The sequence below is a fragment of the Jaculus jaculus genome, chromosome 12 (genome assembly GCF_020740685.1).
Source record: "Jaculus jaculus isolate mJacJac1 chromosome 12, mJacJac1.mat.Y.cur, whole genome shotgun sequence".
NCBI lineage: Eukaryota > Metazoa > Chordata > Mammalia > Rodentia > Dipodidae > Jaculus > Jaculus jaculus.
The window spans coordinates 32,588,325-32,610,736 of record NC_059113.1 but is presented as its reverse complement, the minus strand read 5'-3'; the positions used below and the strand labels follow the sequence as shown (position 1 = coordinate 32,610,736).

At 47.2% G+C, this 22,412-nt stretch overlaps 2 protein-coding genes and 2 pseudogenes across 2 annotated transcripts; all 4 read right to left on the bottom strand.

The window, feature by feature from the left end:
- Positions 1-356: 356 nt before the first annotated feature.
- Positions 357-1,684, bottom strand: LOC123453567 (polyadenylate-binding protein 2-like). Its single transcript, XM_045130590.1, has 2 exons — positions 1,670-1,684; positions 357-983 (listed from the first exon to the last, which is right to left on the bottom strand). The coding sequence occupies exons 1-2, from the start codon at positions 1,682-1,684 to the stop codon at positions 357-359; spliced, it is 642 nt and encodes a 213-aa protein (XP_044986525.1).
- A 1,734-nt stretch (positions 1,685-3,418) lies between these two features.
- LOC123453566 lies at positions 3,419-4,005 on the bottom strand (annotated as a pseudogene).
- A 4,237-nt stretch (positions 4,006-8,242) lies between these two features.
- Positions 8,243-11,120, bottom strand: LOC123453565 (polyadenylate-binding protein 2-like). The gene is made up of 2 exons (XM_045130589.1): positions 11,115-11,120; positions 8,243-8,869 (listed from the first exon to the last, which is right to left on the bottom strand). Exons 1-2 carry the CDS (start codon positions 11,118-11,120, stop codon positions 8,243-8,245), a joined length of 633 nt encoding a protein of 210 aa, XP_044986524.1.
- A 30-nt stretch (positions 11,121-11,150) lies between these two features.
- On the bottom strand, positions 11,151-12,769 carry LOC123453564 (annotated as a pseudogene).
- Positions 12,770-22,412: the final 9,643 nt, after the last annotated feature.

The following is a 22,412-nucleotide window of genomic DNA, read 5'->3' as shown; positions in this document are numbered from 1 at the left end:
GTGCAACAAAGAAAACATTTGAAATGTACCACCTCCTACACAACTGGTAATGCTTCCATATAACATTTCCTTATCCATCACAGACCTAGAATGTACTATATGATCTCAGGCTGGACTCAATCACAGAGATCCTTCTGGGCCTCCTGAGTAAAGGCATGCAAGTCTCACTGTGGTCCAAGCTGACCTGAAATTCACTATGTAGTCTCTGGATGGATGTGAACTTGCGGTGATCTTCCAGCCTCTTCCTCCCAGGTGCTAAGATGAGGGCGTGTGCCACTACCCCAGCTTGTTCCTTATGTTTATTTTTTTTCTTTTTTCTTCTTTCTTCTTTTTTCCTCTCTTCATCTAACACATGCTTACTGCCAGTAAGGGGAATACCACGATGATTTCCCTCTGGCCCGGCCCCTGTACACTCGACCTCGGGGCCTGCGGTTCACAGCACTGTAGAATGGAGATGGGGAAGGGCTGTAGTGGGCGCGCCGGTCACCGAAGTGGGCACGGAAGCGCCCACGGAAGCGGGCACGCGGAAAACCGCGGTCTGTGCTGCTTATACCCGGAATGTTGGTTCGTTTTGGAACCACCTTGATTTGTCTTCCACGGAACAGGGACCCGTCCAGGGCCAAAGCTGCCCGCGCCGACTCCTCTTCCGAGAACTCGACGTAGGCGAACCCTTTGGGATGGCCAGTGACCCTGTCGCAGAGGATGGTGACGCGGAGGACGGAGCCGCACGCGTGGAAGTGGGCTTCCAGCGCCTGCGCCGTGGCGCCGTAGTCCACGTTGCCCACGTGCACGGAGCGGGCGTCGGCCTGCGTCTTCTCCTGCGCAGACCCCGGGCTCGGCGTCCTCTGCTTCCAGGCCTCCTCGTGCAGCTCCCGCAGCTTGGCGGCCTCTTCCTCCTCCTCCCTCGCTGGGGCTTTGATGGCTTCACGCCAGAGGTCATCCATGGCGCCGTCCTTAGGATCGTCGTGGACCAGCTCTGGCTCCTGGATGAGCACAGCCCCAAAGGATGATGATGATGATGGTGACAGTGATGCTGATGGTACTGATGCTGATGATGCTGCTGCTGCTGCCACCTCTGCCTCTGCGCCTCAGCCGCTGTGGGAGCTCCTTTATATACAGACCTCCAGTGCCAGGACCGCCCACTCCCGATGAAGGACTTCCTCACTTGATCGTCCTGAAAATGCTTTCACAGACCCACCCAGGGTGGGTTGGCTGGATTCCTAATCTGATCAAGTTGACAACTGATTTCACTATCACAGGGTAAAGGCCCATAGAGGTTTTGCTGAGTCATGTGATTGTGGTATTTGCTGCTTTTTAAAATATTATTTATTTATTTTTGGTTTTTTGAAATAGGATATCGCTCTAACCCATGCTGACCTGGAATTCACTATGTAGTTCTCAGGGTGGCTTGAACTCACAGCCATCCTCCTACCTCTGCCTCCAGATTGTTGGGATTAAAGGTGTGAGCCACCACACCCGGCTCACACCCTTAATCCCAGCACTTGAGAGTCAGAGGTAGAAGATGGCTGTGAGTTTGAGGCCACCCTGAGAATACAAGTGAATTCCGGGTCAGCCTGGGCTAGAGTGAGACACTACCTCAGAAAACAAACAAGGTTTTTAAAAGTTATTTTGTAAGCAGAGCATGAGCATGGGGCATGTCTTCCCTCACTGTCTCCTCCTGCATCTCCTGTCACCTTCTCCACTTGACCTTTTCCGTGTCCAACCTTACTCAGACACGTTGTTCTTTTCAATATGTTTGCGCGCTAGGCATGATTGCGCACATTATTTTTATTTAGTTATTTATTTGACAGGGAAAGAGAGAGAGAGGAAGCAAGAGAGAGTGGGTGTGCCAGGGCCTCTATTCACTGCCAATGAATCCCAGACAAGGTGTGCTTTCTTCTGCATCAGCTTATATGGGTACTGGGGAATCATACTGGGCCTTTTGGCTTTCAGGCAAGCGCCTTAACTTCTACATCATTCCTCCAGCCCTCCTCAGACACTTTTTTTTTTTTTTAGGCATGGTCTCACACTTGTTCCGGCTGAACTAGAGTTTACTATGTAGTCTCAGGGTGGCCTCGAACTTACGGCGATTCTCCTACCTCTCCCTCTCAAGGTCTGAGATTAAAGACGTATGCCACCATGCCCAGCTTCAGGCACATTTTTTTTCTAAAGCTTTTTGGTTTATTTTTATTTATTTGTTTGAGAGCAACAGATAGAGAGAGAAAGAGGCACAGAGACAGAGACAGTGAATGGGCAAGCCAAGGCCTCCAGGCACTGCAAACGAACTCCAGAACCATGCTCCCCCTTGTGCATCTGGCTAACGGGAGTCCTGGGGAATGGAGCCTCAAACCGGTGTCCTTAGGCTTCACAGGCAAGCGCTTAACCGCTAAGCCATCTCTCCAGCCCCAGACACATTTAAAAAAGAAAAGTCTCACTCCCTAAAATGAGGTAAAAAAGAAGGAGAGGGGCTGGAGTGATGGCTCAATGGTTAAGGTGCTTGCCTTACAGTACAGTCACGGAGTAGAGCCCAGTTCTTTGGCTTCAGAAACTTCCAACGGAAGACACTCAAAATGGAAAAATGGGTCTGGTGTGGTGGCACACATCTTTAATCACAGCACATAGAAGACATAACTAGGATCTCTGTGGGTTCATGGCCAGCCTGAAACTACAGAGTGAGCTCTTCTTTTTGAATTTTTCTTTCTTCTAACGAATGGGCATGCCAAGGCGTCCAGCCACTGCAAATGAACTCCAAACATCCACCACCTTGTACATCTTGCTCATGTGGGTCCTGGGGAATCGACATGGGTCCTTGGCTTTGCAGGTGACCACTAAGCCATCTCTCCAACCCTGTGATTTCTAGGTCGGTCTGGGCTAAAGGAAGACCCTTCTGTGACAAAAACCACAAAACAGAAAAAAAAGGAAACAATTTCAGAAACAGGGAGCCCGAAAAGAGGGCGGGGCGAGGGTAGAAGCTGACAGGAGAGCAGCAGGGGAAACTCGGAAAGTCGGGGAGATGGTGGAGGGAGGGGAACGAGGGCCACAGTTTGGTCTCCTTACAGTCTGCTGCCCGTTCCTGGCACAAAGAACAGGACAAAGAGCAGCTGGTGGTAGGAAAGGCTTTATTTTGGCTTACAGAAAGCTCCACGATGGCCGGGGAAAACCATGACATGAGCAGAGGTGGACATCACCTTCTGGCCAACATCAAGTGGACAACAGCAACAGGAGAGTGTGCCAAACACTGGCAAGAAGTTGGCTCTAACACCCTTAAGCCTGTATTCAGTGGCCCCAGGAGGCTCCAGTTCCAAACTGCCACCAGTTGGAGATCTAAGCACACATCTTAAGGGAGACACCTAAATCAAACCACTACAGTGTCCTTCCAGAGGATTTCTTCTTTTTTCTGTCTTCTCCTAACACACAGTTACGTCCAGGAAGGGGAATACCACGATGATCGCCCTCTGGCCCTGCCCCTTTACACTTGACCCCAGGGCCTGCGGTTCACAGCACTGTAGAGAGGATGATGGGGAAGGGCTGTAGTCGGTGGGCCGGGCACCGAAGAGGGCACGGAAGCGGGCACGGGAAAAACCGCGGTCTGTGCTGCTCATGCCCGGCTTGTTGGTTTGTTTTGGAACCACCTTGATTCGTCTTCCTCAGAAAAGGGAACCATCCAGGGCCAAAGATGCACCGCGCCGACTCCTCTTCCGAGAACTCGATGTAGGCGAACCCTTTGGGATGGCCAGTGACCCTGTCGCAGAGGATGGAGACGCGGAGGACGGAGCCGCACGCGTGGAAGTGGGCTTCCAGCGCCTGCGCCGTGGCGCCGTAGTCCACGTTGCCCACGTGCACGGAGCGGTCTTCGGCCTGCGTCTTCTCCTGCGCAGACCCCGGGCTCGGCGTCCTCTGCTTCCAGGCCTCCTCGTGCAGCTCCCGCAGCTCCCGCAGCTTGGCGGCCTCTTCCTCCTCCTCCCTCGCTGGGGCTTTGATGGCTTCAGGCCAGGGGTCCTCCATGGCGCCGGCCCTGGGTTCGTCCTGGACCAGCTCTAGCTCTTCCTCCTCCTGGAGGCGCACAGCCCCAGATGATGATGGTGATGACACTGTTGCTGCTGCTGCCACCTCCGCCTCTAGCGTTCAATCGCTGAGGGTGGACTCGAACTCAGAGCGATTGTCCTACCTCTGCCTCTCAAATGCTGGGATGAATGGCGTGCACCATCACACCCGTCTCTTTTTTATTTTGATGCATCATCTTTTCCTCCTATTATGTGAATGTTTTGATTGTATTGCTAGACCCCTACCTTCCACCTTGGTTCGCCTCCTTCCATTGTTCAACCCCTTCCACAGTGTCAGGCCCTGGAGTGGTGGAAATTCCCAGAAGCCCAAACAGCACTGTTTCCTGCCTCCCAGCCCCCTTTTCATGGCCTTGCGTGTAGCCATCCTCAAGCCCTGCCAGCCTGTACCTCATTACTGAACAGTGTGATTGAAGGCCGTTGTGTGTGGGGGAGGGTTCCATCGCTTGTCTTGAATCTTCTGCTCTAACTCTAGCTGAGCGGTTTCCGTCCCCCACCCCCCAGCCCAATATTCCAGGGAGAATTTTGAATTTTTTTCCCCATGGCTCAATGGCAGCTCGCTGATCTTGCTGTTTTACAATTTTTTTTTTTTTTTTTTTTTGAGGTAGGTTCTCACTCTAGCCCAGGCTGACCTGCAATTCACTAGGGAATCTCACGGTGGCCTCGAACTCATGGCAATCAACCTACCTCTGCCTCCTGAGTACTGGGATTAAAGGCGTGCACCACCATGTCTGGCTGTTTTACAATTTATTAGGAGAAGGAGAATCTTGCATTTTCCCTTTCTATAATCTTAGTTACTTTCAGAGTTCCCTGCAGGGTGCTATTTAACATTAAAAGTAAACTCATTAGGGTGGAGAGATGGCTTGGTTGTTAAGGCACTTGCCTGCAAAGTCAAAGCACCCAGGTTTGATTCCTTCAGTACCCACCTAAGCCAGGTGCATAAGGTGGCACATGTCTATGGAACTTTCAGCAGCTGGAGGCCCTGGAACTCCCATTCTCTTTTTCTATCTCTGCTTCCCCCTCAAATAAATAAATTAAAATTAAATAAAACTTGGCCATCTTAATTCACAGAGGGTCTTTATATTGTCTGGTATCATTTTACTATCATCATCTCCTGAATATCCTTTTCTGAAGTAATTTTTGTGTTGCTATTCTTGTTTTATTTTGATTATCCAGTGAAGGAGAGTGGGTTTGGAGAAGGACGCCCCCATGATGGATTTCCCACGGTGCTAATACTGCAGAACAGACACAAACTGATGAGGGAAATTAAAACTCAAACAACCAACTCCTCAGATTTGCATAGAGAATCACCTTATTTTCACACCACTGTGATGAGGGAAATTAAAACTCACACAACCAACTACTGAGATTTGCATAGAGAATCACCTTATTTTCACGCCAGTGTAGGCCCAGGGAAATCTCTTCCAAAGTGCGTACCCTGACTCTGATGGTTCAGAGTTCATATATTTTTTCTTGGACAAGTCTTATTGTTGGTAAGTCTGAGACACCAAGGCCCTGGCGTAGTGTCAGACACCTTGACTGTGAAAAAGGCTAGTTTTAGAGAAACAGAAAAATGATCAATGGGCAGACAGATGCCTGCAGCTGTGCTGTGGAGGTAAAATGAAATGCAAGATGATTTTCAGTACAGGTCAGAAGCTGCAATAGAGATCCTGGTCTTGAAACAGTAGGAAAACTAAAGTGTCAGCGCAAAAGACTATGCAGTACAAGACGTAACCAATATGAAAGTCTATTGCAGTACAGGACAAAACTGATGAATGTATAGTACAGATATAATAAACATTCACAATGGATCCTAAAACTGAGAGACACAAAAAAGCCATATAAGGGGCTGGAGAGATATCAGTGGAAAAAGGGGCTTGCTTCTAATGCCTGAAGGTGCAGTTCAAATTCCCCAGGACTCACATAAAGCCAGATACACAAAGAGTTGCAAACATATGAAGTTTGTTTTCCACGGCAATAGGCCCTGATCCACCTCCTTCAAGTAATTTTTTCTTTTTTTTAAATTAGGGGCTTGCTCTAGGCCAGGCTAATCTGGAATTCACTATGTAATTTCAGGGTGGCCTTAAACTCAGAGCAATCCTCTTACCGCTGCCTCTTGAGTGCTGGGATTAAAGGATGTGCCACCACACCCCGCTGCAAATAAATATTTTTTAATAATTTCTGTATTTATCTGTAAGAAGATACAGACTGAGAAATGGAGAGAGAGCGAGAAGAATTGGGCTCTCTACAACCTCCAGCCACTGCAAATTTACTCCATATACTGTTAGGTTGGCACAGGCTCCATAGATGGAGTCACCAAGTCAGCAGTATGGTGACAGAGGCATAGGAAAGTGGATTCTCCACATTTCTCAAGATGCCACCTGGTCACTACCCCTCCTTGCCTAACAATGCCCAGGTCATGGTTTCCGGCCCCCTTACCTTGTTACATGGTCACTGTTCTGGGGTCACACCGTAACTATTTTAGCATATGTGCTGCCAAAGCGAGCACCACCCCAGCTACTTTAAATAGTTAATGTAATGATCTCCCCCAATGGAACATTTCTATTCAGTTTAACAAGTGAGTCTCTTTCCTTCGTCAGCTTCCGTAACTGAAGCCGTATAAAGTCCACTACCTGCAAACTCAGGTTGGCTGTGCTCCTCTCTTGTGAGTCAGCCCTGGAAGACCATGCTTTCCCTGAATAAAATCTTTGAGCTTTACCTCAGAGTGGTTTGTTTGGTCTTGATCACTCCCAAACGTTACAGATAACTTTTGGGGGCTGAAGAGATGGCTTAGTGGTTAAGCATTTGCCTCTGAAGCCTAAGGACACTGTTTTCAGACTCGATTCGCGAGGACCCACGTTAGCCAGCTGCACAAGGGGGCGCACACGTCTGGAGTTCCTTTGCAGTTCCTGGAGCTCCTGGTGCGCCCATAGTTTCTCTCTCTGCCTCTTTCTCTCTGTCTGTGGCTTTCAAATACATAGATAAAAAAATGAAAAACATAAATAAAAATATTTTATTCGTAAGAAGAGGGTAATGGGTTGAATGAGAGAAAGAGATGTGGCAGGGACATTTGCCATGGCAAATTCCAGTCGCTCCACTCCCTGGGCCTCCTCCACTCCCCAAAGCAGATCCCCCTCAGCATTTAGTGCAGCTTTCAAAATTTTTTTTTCCCAAGGTAGAGTTTCACTCTTGCTCAGGCTGACCTCGAACACATGGTGATCCACCTACCGCTGCCTTCTAAGTGTTGGAATTAAAGGTGTGTGCCACAAGGCCTGGCTTTAAAAATATTTTCATCGCCCAAGGTCATCTTCTGTTTTTATATAGTTGAAATTTTTTTTTGTTTTTTTGTTTTCCAATGTATGGTCTCATTTTAGTCCAGGCTGACCTGGCATTCACTATGGAGTTTCAAGTAAGCCTCGAACTCACAGAGATCCTCCTACCTCTGCCTCCCAAGTGCTGGGACTAAGGCGTGCCCCACCACACACAGCTAAAATTTTTTAATATGTAATTTTGTTGTTTTTGTTTTCCCAGGTAGGGTCTGGTTCAATTTAGCCCAGGCTGCCCTGTAATAGGTCTGGTGTCGCTCAGAGATTCACCACTCAGATACGAACATGATATTAACAAGTAAAGGCATTTATTAGAGACCAGGACTACACTTGGAGCCAAAAAATCGAGAGCGCAGCCCTCAGACCCATACATCTGGTCACGGTTTATTAGGACAAGTTGCTACACTAGCCTACATGACAAGTCACAAGCCTGGTTACAAAGGCAAAGAAGAAAAACAGAAAGGTTGGTGGTTATCTCACTCAGAAGGTCTGCTATTCTGTGCAACAAAGAAAACATTTGAAATGTACCACCTCCTACACAACTGGTAATGCTTCCATATAACAATTCCTTCTTCATCACAGACCTAGAATGTACTATATGATCTCAGGCTGGACTCAATCACAGAGATCCTTCTGGGCCTCCTGAGTAAGGGCATGCAAGTCTCACTGTGGTCCAAGCTGACCTGAAATTCACTATGTAGTCTCTGGATGGATGTGAACTTGCGGTGATCTTCCTGCCTCTTCCTCCAAGGTGCTGAGATTGAGGGCGTGTGCCACTACCCCAGCTTGTTCCTTACGTTTATTTTTTTCTTTTTTCTTTTTTCTTCTTTTTTCCTCTCTTCATCTAACACATGCTTACTGCCAGTAAGGGGAATACCAAGATGATCTCCCTCTGGCCCGGCCCCTGTATACTCGACCTCGGGGCCTGCGGTTCACAGCACTGTAGAATGGAGATGGGGAAGGGCTGTAGTGGGCGCGCCGGGCACCGAAGTGGGCACGGAAGCGCCCACGGAAGCGGGCACGCGGAAAACCGCGGTCTGTGCTGCTTATACCCGGAATGTTGGTTCGTTTTGGAACCACCTTGATTTGTCTTCCACGGAACAGGGACCCGTCCAGGGCCAAAGCTGCGCGCGCCGACTCCTCTTCCGAGAACTCGATGTAGGCGAACCCTTTGGGATGGCCAGTGACCCTGTCGCAGAGGATGGAGACGCGCAGGACGGAGCCGCACGCGTGGAAGTGGGCTTCCAGCGCCTGCGCGGTGGCGCCGTAGTCCACGTTGCCCACGTGCACGGAGCGGGCGTCGGCCTGCGTCTTCTCCTGCGCAGACCCCGGGCTCGGCGTCCTCTGCTTCCAGGCCTCCTCGTGCAGCTCCCGCAGCTTGGCGGACTCTTCCTCCTCCTCCCTCGCTGGGGCTTTGATGGCCTCACGCCAGAGGTCATCCATGGCGCGGTCCTTAGGATCGTCGTGGACCAGCTCTGGCTCCTGGATGAGCACAGCCCCAAAGGATGATGATGATGGTGACAAGGATGATGATGGTACTGATGCTGGTACTGCTGCTGCTGCTGCTGCTGCTGCTGCTGCTGCTGCTGCCGCCTCTGCTGCTCCTGCCACCTCTGCCTCTGCGACTCAGCCGCTGTGGGCGCTCCTTTATATCCAGGCCTCCAGTGCCAGGACCGCCCACTCCCGAGGAAGGACTTCCTCACTTGATCCTCCTGAAAATGCTTTCACAGACCCACCCAGGATGGGTTGACTGGATTCCTAATCTGATCAAGTTGACAACTGATTTCACTATCACAGGGTAAAGGCCCCTAGAGGTTTTGCTGAGTCATGTGATTGTGCTATTTGCTGCTTTTTAAAATATTACTTATTTATTTTTGGTTTTTTGATGTAGGATATCGCTCTAACCCATGCTGACCTGGAATTCACTATGTAGTTCTCAGGGTGGCTTGAACTCACAGCCATCCTCCTACCTCTGCCTCCAGATTGTTGGGATTAAAGGTGTGAGCCACCACACCCGGCTCACACCCTTAATCCCAGCACTTGAGAGTCAGAGGTAGAAGATGGCTGTGAGTTTGAGGCCACCCTGAGAATGCAAGTGAATTCCGGGTCAGCCTGGGCTAGAGTGAGACACTACCTCAGAAAACAAACAAAGTTTTTAAAAGTTATTTTGTAAGCAGAGCATGAGCATGGGGCATGTCTTCCCTCACTCTCTCCTCCTACATCCCCTGGCACTGTCTCCACTTGACCTTTTCCGTGTCCAACCTTACTCAGACACCGTGTTCTTTTCAATATGTTTGAGCACTAGGCATGGTGGCGCACATTATTTTTATTTAGTTATTTATTTGACAGGGAAAGAGAGAGAGAGAGGAAGAAAGAGAGAGTGGGTGTGCCAGGGCCTCTATCCACTGCAAATGAATTCCAGACAAGGTGTGCTTCTTTTTGCATTAGCTTACATGGGTCCTGGGGAATCAAACTGGACACTTGGGTTCATAGGAAGCGCTTAAACACTAAGCCATCTCTCCAGCCCCAGGCACACTTAAAAAATAAATTTCTATTCCCTAAAATGAGCTAAAAAGAATGGGAGGGTCTGGAGAGATGGCTCAAAGGTTAAGGTGCTTGCCTTACAGTAGAGTCACGGAGTAGATGCCAGTTCTTTGGCTTCAGAAACTTCCAACGGAAGACACTCAAAATGGAAAAAAGGGTGTGGTGTGGAGGCACACACCTTTAATCACAGCACATAGAAGATGTAAGTAAGATCTCTGTGAGTTCATGGCCAGCCTGAAATTCCAGAGTGAGCTCTACTTTTTGAATTTTTCTTTCTTCTAACGAATGGGCATGCCAAGGCCTCCAGCCACTGCAAATGGACTCCAAACATCCACCACCTTGTGCATCTGGCTCATGTGGGTCCTGGGGAATTGACCTGGGTACTTTGGCTTTGCAGGTGACCACTAAGCCATCTCTCCAACCCTGTGATTTCCAGGTCGGTCTGGGCACAAAGCACGGGCAACTGTGACAAAAACTACAAAACAGAAAAACAAAAAAGGAAACAATTTCAGGAACAGGGAGCCTGAAAAGAGGGCGGGGCGAGGGTAGAAACTGACAGGAGAGCAGCAGGGGAAACTCGGAAGGTCGGGAGAGAGTGGAGGGAAGGGAACGAGGGCCACAGTTTGGTCTCCTTACAGTCAGCTGCCCGTTACTGGCACGAAGAACAGGACCGAGAGCAGCTCGTGGGAGGAAAGACTTATTTTGGCTTACAGAAAGCTCCACGATGGCAGGGGAAAACCATGACATGAGCATAGGGTGGACATCATCTCCTGGCCAAAATCAAGTGGATAAAAGCTACCGGAGAGTGTGCCAAACACTGGCAAGAAGTTGGCTCTAACACCCTTAAGCCTGTATTCAGTGGCTCCAGGAGGATCCAGTTCCAAACTGCCAACAGTTGGAGATCTAAGCACTCAGAGCACACACCTTTATGGGAGACACCTAAATCAAACCACTACAGTGTCCTTCAAGAGGATTTCTTCATTTTCTGCTCTTCTTTTTTTTTTTTTTAAATTATTTATTGATTTGAGAGCGACAGGCCGAGATAGAAAGAGGCAGAGAGAAAAAGAGAGAGAGAGAGAGTGAATAGGCGAGCCACGGCCCCCTGGCACTGCAAGAGATCTCCAGATGTGTGCTCCCCCTTGTGCACCTGGCAAACCTGAGTCCTGGGGATGGAGTCTCAAACCGGCATCCTTACGATTCACAGGCAAACACTTAACCACTAAGCCATCTCTCTAGCCCCCTTTTCCCGACTTCTAACAAATGCTTTCTTCCAGTAAGGGGAATACCAAGATGATCTGCCTCTGGCCCGGCCCCTGTACACTCGACCTCCGGGCATTTGGTTCACAGCACTGTAGATGGTGAAGGGCTGTAGTCAGCACACCGGGCACGGAAGAGGGCACGAGGAAAACCACGGTCTGTGCTGCTCATGCCCAGCCTGTTGGTTCGTTTTGGAACCACCTTGATTCGTCTTCCTCGGAACAGGGACCCGTCCGGGGCCAAAGCTGCGCGCGCCGACTCCTCTTCCGAGAACTCGATGTAGGCGAACCCTCTGGGATGGCCGGTGACCCTTTCGCAGAGGATGGTGACGCGGAGGACGGAGCCGCACGCGTGGAAGTGGGCTTCCAGCGCCTGCGCCGTAGTCCACGTTGCCCACGTGCACCGAGCGGGCGTCGGCCTCCGTCTTCTCCTGCGCAGACCCTGGGCTCGGCGTCCTCTGCTTCCTCGTGCAGCTCCTGCAGCTTGGCGGCCTCTTCCTCCTCCTCCCTCGCTGGGGCTTTGATGGCTTCAGGCCAGGGGTCCCCCATGGCGCCGTCCCTGGGGTCGTCCTGGACCAGCCCCCGCTCTTCCTCCTCCTGTATGCGCACAGCCCCAGATGATGGTGATGATGATGATGACGCTGTTGCTGCTGCGGCAACCTCTGCCTCTGCTGCTCAGACGCTCAGGGAGGCCTCAAAATCACAGCGATTCTCCTACCTCTGCCTCTCAAGTGCTGGGATTAAAGGTGTGCGCCATCACACCCGTCTCTCTTTTATTTTGATGCATCATCGTTTCCTCCTCTTATGCGAATGTTTTGAAGGTATTGCTAGACACGGTGAGGTTGTGGATATCGAGGCCAATTTCTGTCTGTTCAATTGCATTGTAAGGAGTGGTACCCTTCCTTTGGCTCTTACATTCTTTCTGCCATCTCTTACATAATGAACCCAGAGCCTTGGAGGGTGTGATAGAGATGTGTCAGTGCTGGACACCCCTCTGACAATTCTTCTCAGCACTGTGTTGCCTTTTGGTTGATCCCAGTGGTCACCGCCATCTGAAAGGGGAAGCTTCTCTAACCAGAAGTGAGAGTAGCATTAATATAGGAGGTCCTGGTGTACCCATATCTCTCTATATCTTCCCCCCCTTAAAAAAAACACACATATGTAAATAAATAAAACATGTTTTAGCCGGGTATGGTGATAAAAACCTTTAATCCCAGCACTTGGGAGGCCAAGGTAGAAGGATCGCTGTGTGTTCAAGGCTACTCTGAGACTATAGAGTGAATTCCAGGTCATCAGTGCTAGAACAAGACCCTACCTTCCACCTTGGTTCGCCTCCTTCCATTGTTCAACCCCTTCCACAGTGTCAGGCCCTGGAGTGGTGGAATTTCCCTGAAGCCCAAACAGCACTGTTTCCTGCCTCCCACCCCCCTGTTCATGGCCTTGCGTGTAGCCATTCTCAAGCCCTGCCAGCCTGTACCTCATTACTGAACAGTGTGTTTGAAGGCAGTTGTGTGTGTGGGGGGTTCCATCGCTTGTCTTGAATCTTCTGCTCTAACTCTAGCTGAGCTTTTTCGGCCCCCATCCCGCCCCCCAGGCCAATATTCCAGGGAGAATTTTGAATTTTTTTTCCCATGGCTCAATGGTAGCTCACTGATCTTGCTGTTTTACAATTTTTTGTTTTGTTTTGTTTTTTGAGGTAGGGTCTCACTCTAGCCCAGGCTGACCTGTGATTCACTATGGAATCTCAGGGTGGCCTCGAATGCATGGCAATCAACCTACCTCTGCCTCCTGAGTGCTGGGATTAAAGGCGTGCACCACCATGTCCGGCTGTTTTACAATTAATTAAGAGAAGGAGAATCTTGCATTTTCCCTGTCTATAATCTTAGTTACTTTCTGAGTTCCCTGCAGGGTGCTATTTAACATGAAAAGTAAGCCATTAAGCTGGAGAGATCACTTAGGGGTAAACGCACTTGCCTGCAAAGTAAAAACACCCAGGTGTGAATCCTTCAGTACCCACGTAAGCCAGGTGCACAAGGAGGCACATGCATCTGGAATTTTCAGCGGCTGGAGGCCCTGGAACTCACATTCTCTTTTTCTATCTCTGCTTCCCCCTCAAACAAGTAAATTAAAATTAAATAAAAGTTGGCCATCTTAATTCACTGAGGGCTTTATATTGTCTGGTATCATTTTAGTATCATAATCTCCTGAATATCCTTTTCTGAAATAATTTTTTTGTTGCTATTGTTTTATATTGATTATCCAGTCAAGGAGAGTGGGTTTGGTGAAGGACACCCCCATGATGGATTTACCACGGTGCTGATACTGCAGAACTGATACAAATTGATGAGGGAAATTAAAACTCACAGAACCAACTCCTTAGATTACCATAGAGAATCACCTTATTTTCACGCCACTGTAGGCCCAGGGAAATCTCTTCCAAAGTCTGAACCCTGATTCTTGGTGGTTTGGAGTTCATATATCTTATCTTGGACAAGTCTCATTGTTGGTGACTCTCAGAGACCAAGGCCTTGACGTAGTGTCAGACACCTTGAGTATGAAACAGGCTAGTTTTGCAGAAACATAAAAATCGTGTGTTGGCATACAGATGCCTGCAGCTGTGCTGTGGAGGTAAGAAGAAATGCAAGATGATTTTCAGTACAGGTCAGAAGCTGCAATACAGATCCTGGTCTTGAACCAGTATAAAAATTAAAGCGTCAGCACAAAAGACTATGCAGTACAAGACATAACCAATACAAAAGTCTATTGCAGTACAGGACAAAACTGAAGAATGTATAGTACAGATATAATAAACATTCACGGACTTCCGGTTAAGATGGCGGCGTAGGTACCACGCCAAAGCAGCCTAGGGGGGACAAAGACCAAAAAAACTTAGCAAAATACACACTTTTACTAAAAAGTGAGGTGTATAGGAAATTGAAGCGGCAGCAGGGAAGTAGAATTGTTCTAGAGCATCCAGAGCCTGCACAGGCGGGAAAAGAGGCTCCGGCAGCTCGGCCAACCGCCACGGCCGCGGCACAGCAGAAAGCTGCCAGACTCTCGGCTCGACCGCAGGAAAAGCCAGGTGCGGGATTTTCCCCTCACACCGCGCTCTCCGCAACTCGGAAATGTGAGGGGAGAGCGGCAGCGAGCAGCGGAGGGAGGAGCAGACCGCGAGGTAGAAGAACACATGGAGCAGCGAGAGAACCAGAGCAGCCGCGGCTCCCTCCCCTCCCCCACCGCCTGAGCCCAGCTCCAGCGAACAGAGCCCGGGACCCAGCCACACCAACTTGGGCTGACAAAGGGACCCAAGCAGGAGCAGAGTTCGGCAGCAACTTCAGTGGCTCCAGCACCGGTAACAGCAGCCCCAGCAGCAGCAGACCCAGGAGCGGCAGCAGCGGCAGACTTGGCAGCAGCAGCTTCAGGGGGAGCAGCGGCAGTGGACACAGCAGCAGCTGCTTCAGCAGCAGTGGTGGCTCCAGCAGTGGCAGCTACAGCAGCAGCAGAGGCAGCAGCAGCGGCTCAGTTTGCCCCGTAGGAAAAGCAAGTGCCCAGCTCAAGAAATCAGAACAGCAGCCCAATGACCCAGGCAGCAACTTGACTGAGACCAAAATCACCCAAGGTAACTGGATTGCACCAGGGAAGGGTCTCACTGGTCACAAGCTGACTTGGATCCCTCAACAGACCAGAAATCTAAACCTCTTTGTTGATAGAAGATCTGGTCATTATAATAACTACTCTTGCATACATACTCGAGGCTGTTTTTGATTGAATGTGTACAGTGTTTAGTTAAATTTTAGAATCTATCTGTATTTTATTCCACTCAGCCTGCTTGAATACTCCTATAGCAGGGAAACTCAACCCCTAAGAACATCTTTGTAGATACTCTGAGAGTCTTAAGAGCCACACCTAACACCTTAAGGTCCTACCCTGAAAATATATTACACCAAATCAATTGATGCAGCTAAGAATACACAGCTAGCTAGAAAATCCAAGCATTAACTTAATCCAAGATGCAAAAATATATACATTATAACACAAGAAACACTAAAAAGCAAGACGATATAAATCCACCTAAAAGTATTAATGCATCAGAAATGTCCTCCAGTGAGAAAGAGTTAGAGGAAATGCCTGAGAAAGAGTTCAAAAGAATAATTATAAATATGTTCAAAGAGGTCAAAGAACACATGAAAACAACCAAAGAAGAAATCAAAGAGGAAATCAAAGGAATCAAAGAAGAGGCAGGACACCAATTTAATGAAATAAAGAAGGCAATACAAGACATAAATAGGGAAATAGAAATAATAAAGAAAAACCAGTCAGAATTACTAGCAATGAAGAACACAGTTAATGAAATAAAAAACTCTGTAGAAAATCTCGCCAGTAGGATGGATGAGGGAGAGGACAGAATATCTAAGCTAGAAGACCAGGTGGCAGACCTAATGCAGTCCAACAAAGAGAAAGACAAACTTATAGAAAAGTATGAGTGGGAATTTCAAGATATTCGGGACACTATGAAAAGATCCAATATAAGAATTCAGGGCATAGTAGAAGGAGAAGAACTCCACTCCAGAGGCATAGTAGGCATTTTCAACAAAATCATAGAGGAAAATATCCCCCAAATTGGGAAAGAGGTGCCAATACAGATACAGGAAGCCTTTAGAACCCCAGCCAGACAAAACCCAGAAAGAACCTCTCCTCGCCATATTATAATCAAACTTCCAAACACACACACCAAAGAAAAAATATTGAAAGCAGTTAGAGAGAAAAATCAAATTACCTACAAAAGCAAGCCCATAAGGATTACAGCAGATTATTCAACACAAACTTTTTTTTTTAATTTATTTATTTGAGAGTGACAGACATAGAGAGAAAGACAGAGGAAGAGAGAGAATGGGCGCGCCAGGGCTTCCAGCCACTGCAAATGAACTCCAGACGCGTGCGCCCCCTTGTGCATCTGGCTAACGTGGGACCTGGGGAACCGAGCCTCGAACCGGGGTCCTTAGGCTTCACAGGCAAGCGCTTAACCGCTAAGCCATCTCTCCAGCCCTCAACACAAACTTTTAAAGCCAGAAGGGTTTGGAGTGATATATTCCAAGTTCTGAAAGATAACAACTGTCAACCAAGGTTACTTTATCCTGCAAAGTTATCCATTCAAATAGATGGAGAAATAAAGACATTCCATGACAAAAGCAGGTTAAAGGAGTATTTGAAGACAAAACCAGCTCTACAGAAAATACTTGATAGAATCCTCCATGCTGAAGAAAAGGAAAAGCACACATATAAGGAACCTAGAAAAAACAAGCTATACTCAAATACCAGTTAACAGAAGAGAGCACAGGTAGAACCAGAAACACACACACACAGAAAAATGGCAAACATAAATACACACCTTTCAATAATATCTCTTAATATCAACGGTCTCAATGCCCCAACGAAAAGACATAGATTTGCAGACTGGGTTAAAAAGCAGGATCCTACAATTTGTTGTCTCCAAGAAACTCACCTTTCTACAAAGGATAGACATTATCTTAGGGTGAAAGGTTGGAAGACAGTGTTTCAAGCAAATGGGCCTAGAAAACAAGCAGGGGTTGCTATCCTAATATCAGACAGGGTAGACTTTAGTCCGACGTTAGTCAAGAAAGATAAGGAAGGTCACTTTATATTGATTAAGAGCACACTCCAACAGGAGGACATTACAATCCTAAACATATATGCACCTAACATGGGGGCTCCCAAATTCGTCAAACAAACACTATAAACATTCACAATGGATCCTAAAACTGAGAGACAGACAAAAGCCATATAAGGGGCTGGAGAGAGAGCTCAGTGGAAAAAGGGGCTTGCTTCTAATGCCTGAGGGTGCAGTTCAAATTCCCCAGGGCTCACATAAAGCCAGATACACAAAGAGTTGCAAACATATGAAGTTTGTTTGCCATGGCAATAGGCCCTGATCCACCTATTCCTTTTTTCTCTCACGCTCCCCCTCCTGCAAGTAATTTTTTTTTTTAAGGTAGGGTCTTGCTCTAGGCCAGGCTAATGTGGAATACACTATGTAATTTCAGGGTGGCCTTAATTTCTTAATATAGGCACTTAAGGCTATAAATTTACATCTTAGAACTGCCTTCATTGTGTCCCAGAGATTTTGGTATGTTGTGTTCTCATTATCGTTTGACTCTATAAATTTTTTGATTTCCTTCTTGATTTCTTCATTGACCCATTCATCATTTAGTAGCATATTGTTTAGTTTCCATGATTTTGTGTATGGTCTATAGCCTTTCTTGCTACTGATGTGTAGTTTAATTCCATTGTGGTCAGATAGAATGCAAGGAATTATTTCAATGTTCCTGAATTTGTTAAGATTTGCTTTGTGTCCTAATATATGGTCTATTTTAGAGAATGTTCCATGTGCTGCTGAAAAGAATGTATATTCCGCAGCCTTTGGATGAAATGTCCTGTATATATCTGTTAGGTCCATTCCTTCTATGACCTCACTTAGTCCAGATGCCTCTCTGTTTATTTTTTCCTGAAATGACCTGTCAATTGATGAGAGTGGGATGTTAAAGTCACCCACCATCACTGTGTTTGTTGTTATCTGTGACCTTAGTTCTAATAGTGTTTGTTTGACGAATTTGGGTGCCCCCATGTTAGGTGCATATATGTTTAGGATTGTAATGTCCTCCTGTTGGAGTGTGCCCTTAATCAATATAAAGTGACCTTCCTTATCTTTCTTGACTAGTGTTGGACTAAAGTCTACCTTGTCAGATATTAGGATAGCAATCCCTGCTTGTTTTCTAGGTCCATTTGCTTGAAACACCGTCTTCCAACCTTTCACCCTAAGATAATGTCTATCCTTTGTAGAAAGGTGAGTTTCTTGGAGAAAACAAATTGTAGGATCCTGCTTTTTAACCCATTCTGCAAACCTATGTCTTTTCGTTGGGGCATTGAGGCCATTGGTATTAAGAGATATTATTGAAAGGTGTGTATTTATGTTTGCCTTTTTTTTTTTTTTTTTTTTGTAGTTCTGGTTCTACCTGTGCTCTCTATTGTGTTAACTAGTATTTCAGTATTGCTTGCTTTTTCTAGGTTCCTTATATGTGTGCTTTTCCTTTTCTTCAGCATGGAGGATTCTATCAAGCATTTTCTGTACAGCTGGTTTTGTCTTCAAATACTCCTTTAACCTGCTCCTGTCATGGAATGTCCTTATTTCTCCATCTATTTGAATGGATAACTTTGCAGGATAAAGTAACCTTGGTTGACAGTTGTTATCTTTCAGAACTTGGAATATATCACTCCAAGCCCTTCTGGCTTTACAAGTTTGTGTTGGGCTGGAGAGATGGCTTAGTGGTTAAGCGCTTGCCTGTGAAGCCAAAGGACCCGGTTCGAGGCTCGGTTCCCCAGGTCCCACGTTAGCCAGATGCACAAGGGGGCGCACGCGTCTGGAGTTCGTTTGCAGTGGCTGGAAGCCCTGGCGCGCCCATTCTCTCTCTCTCCCTCTACCTGTCTTTCTCTCTGTGTCTGTCGCTCTCAAATAAATAAATAAAATTAAAAAAAAAAAGTTTGTGTTGAATAATCTGCTGTAATCCTTATGGGCTTGCTTTTGTAGGTAACTTGATTTTTCTCTCTAACTGCTTTCAATATTTTTTCTTTGGTTTGTGTGTTTGGAAGTTTGATTATAATATGGCAAGAAGAGGTTCTTTCCAGGTTTTGTCCCGAATATCTTGAAATTCCCACTCATACTTTTCTGTAAGTTTGTCTTTCTCTTTGTTGGACTGTATTAGATCTGCTACCTGGTCTTCTAGCTTAGATATTCTGTCCTCTCCCTCATCCATCCTACTGGTAGATTTTCTACAGAGTTTTTTATTTCATTAACTGTGTTCTTCATTGCTAGTAATTCTGACGGGTTTTTCTTTATTATTTCTATTTCCTTATTTGTGTCTTATATTGCCTTCTTTATTTCATTAAATTGTTATCCTGTGTCTTCTTTGATTCCTTTGATTTCCTCTTTGATTTCTTCCTTGATTTCTTCTTTGATTCTTTTGATTTGTTCTTTGACTTCTTTGAACATATTTATAATCATTCTTTTGAACTCTTTCTCAGGCATTTCCTCTAACTTGTTCTCACTGGACTGCATTTCTGACACATTAATACTTTTAGGTGGATTTATATCGTCTTGCTTTTTAGTGTTTCTTGTGTTATAATGTATATATTTTTGCATCTTGGATATAGTTAATGCTTGGATTTTCTAGCTATCTGGGTATTCTTAGCTGTATCAATTGATTTGATGTTATATATTTTCAGGGTAGGAGCTTAAGGTGTTAGGTGTGGCTCTTAAGATTCTCAGAGTATCTACAAAGGTGTTCCTAGGGGTTGAGTTTCCCTGCTATGGGAGTATTCAATCCGGCTGAGTGGAATAAAATACGGGCAGATTCTAAAATTTAACTGAACACTGTACACATTCAATCAAAAACAGCCCCAAGTATGTATGCAAGAGTAGTTATTATAACGACCAGATCCTCTGTCAACAAAGAGGTTAAGATTTCTGGTCTGTTGAGGGATCCAAGTCAGCTTGCAACCAAATGAGACCCTTCCCTGGTGCAATCCCAGTTACCTTGGATGATTTTGGTCTCAGTCAAGTTGCTGCCTGGGTCGTCGGGCTGCTGTTCTGATTTCTGGAGCTGGGCACTGGCTTTTCCTGCGAGGCAAACTGAGCCTGGCAAGTGTGGCCGTGCAGATCAGCACCCCCGCTGCTGGAACTGCTGCTGCTCAAGTTGCCGCTGCTGGGTCTGTAGCTGCTGCTGCTGCTGGGCCCACCGCTGCTGCTGCCTCTGCTGCTGCTGTAGCTGCCACTGCTGGAGCCACCACTGCTGCTGAAGCTGCTGCTGTTGGGTCCACTGCCGCTGGTGCTGCTGGGTCTGCCGCTGCTGCCGCGACTGGAGCTGCTACTGCTGGGGCTGCTGTTACCATTGCCGGAGCCACTGATGTTGCTGCCGGACTCTGCTCCTGCTTGGATCCTGCTGTTGGCTCAAGTTGGCGTGGCCGGTCCCGGGACCGCTGCTCTGTTCGCTGGAGCTGGGCTCAGGCGGTGGGGGAGGGGAGGGAGCCGCGGCTGTTCTGGTTCTCTCGTTGCTCCACGTGTGCTTCTACCTCGCGGTCTGCTCCTCCGCTGCTCGCTGCTGCTCTCCCCTCACGTGTCCCGAGTTGCGGAGAGCGCGGTGTGAGGGGAAGCGCCCGCACCTGGCTTTTCCTGCGGCTCGAGCCGAGTCTGGCGGCTTTCTGGCTGGCACGGCGGTTGGCTGAGCTGACGGAGCCGCTTCTGCCGGCCTGTGCGGACTCTGGATGGTCTGGATCTCTTCTCCTTCTCTGCTGCTGCTTCAATTTCCTATACAACTCACTTTTTAGTAAAAGTGTGTATTTTACTGAGTTTTTTGGTCTTTTTCCCCCCTTAGCTGCTTTGGCGTGGTACCTACGCCGCCATCTTAACCAGAAGTCCCCAGGGTTGCCTTAAACTCATAGCAATCCTCTTACCACTGCCTCTTGAGTGCTGGGTTTAAGGCATATGCCACCACACCCCGCTGCGAACAAATATTTTTTAATAATTTTATTTATTTGTAAGAAGATACAGACTGAGAAATGGAGACAGAGATAAGACTTGGGCTCTCTACAACCTCCAGCCACTGCAAATTTACTCCATATGCTGTTAGCTTGGCACAGGCTCCCAAGATGGAGTCACCAAAGTCAGCAGTATGGTGACAGAGGCATAGGAAAGTGGATTATCCACATTGCTCAAGATGCCACCTGGTCACTATCCCCTCCTTGCCTAACAATGCCCCAGGTCATGGTTTCCTGTCCCTTACCTTGTTCTGGGGTCACACCCTAGCAATTTTAGTAGATGTGCTGCCAAAGCGAGCACCACCCCAGCTATTTTAAATAGTTAATGTAATGATCTCCCCCAATGGAACATTTCTATTCAGTTTAACAAGTGAGTCTCTTTCCTTCGTCAGCTTCCGTAACTGAAGCCATATAAAGCCCACTACCTGCAAACTCAGGTTGGCTGTGTTCCTCTCTTGTGAGTCAGCACGGGCAGCTTGCGCTTTTCCTGAATAAAATTTTTCATCTTAACCTCAGAGTGGTTTGTGTGGTCTTGATCACTCCCAAACCTTACAGATAATTTTTGGGGGCTGGAGAGATGGCTTAGTGGTTAAGCATTTGCCTCTGAAGCCGAAGGACACTGTTTTGGGACTCAATTCCCCAGGACCCACGTTAGCCAGATGCACAAAGGGGACGCACACGTCTGGAGTTCCTTTGCTGTTCCTGGAGCCCCTGGTGTGCCCATTGTTTTTCTCTCTGCCTCTTTCTCTTCGTCTGTGGCTTTCAAATAAATAAATAGAAATTGGAAAACATAAATACAAATATTTTATTCATAAGAAGAGGAAAAGGGGTTGAATGAAAGAGATGTGGAAGGGACACCTGCCACTGCAACCCCAGTCGCTCCACTCCCTGGGCCTCCTCCGCTCCCCAAAGCAGATCCCCCTCAGCATTTAGTGTAGTTTTTCTTAAAAATTTTTTTTCCCAAGGTCGGGTTTCACTTTTGCTCAGGCTGACCTCGAACACATGGTGATCCACCTACCTCTGCCTTCTAAGTGTTGGAATTGAAGGTGTGTGCCACAATGCCTGGCTTTAAAAATATTTTCATCCCCCAATGTCATCTTCTGTTTTTATATAATTTTATTTTTTTAATTTTTTAAATTTTGTTTTTACTTTGTTTTTTGGTTTTTCAATGTAGGGTCTCATTCTAGCCCAGGCTGACCTGGCACTCACTATGGAGTTTCAAGGTGGCCTTGAACTCACGGAGATCCTCCTACCTCTGCCTCCCAAGTGCTGGACTAAGGCGTGTAATTTTGTTATTTTTGTTTTCCCTGGTAGGTTCTGGCTCTATTTAGCCCCAACTGTCCTGTAATGGGTCTGGTGTCGCTCAGAGATTCACCACTCAGATACAAACATGATATTAACAAATAAAGGCATTTATTAGAGGCCAGGACTACACTTCGAGCCAGAAAATAGAGAGCGTAGCCAAAGGCAAAGAAGAAAAACAAAATGGTTGGTGGTTGTCTCGCTCAGAAGGTCTGCTATTCTGTGCAACAAAGAAAACATTTGAAATGTACCACCTCTTACACAACTGGTAATGCTTCCATATAACATTTCCTTATTCATCACAGACCTAGAAA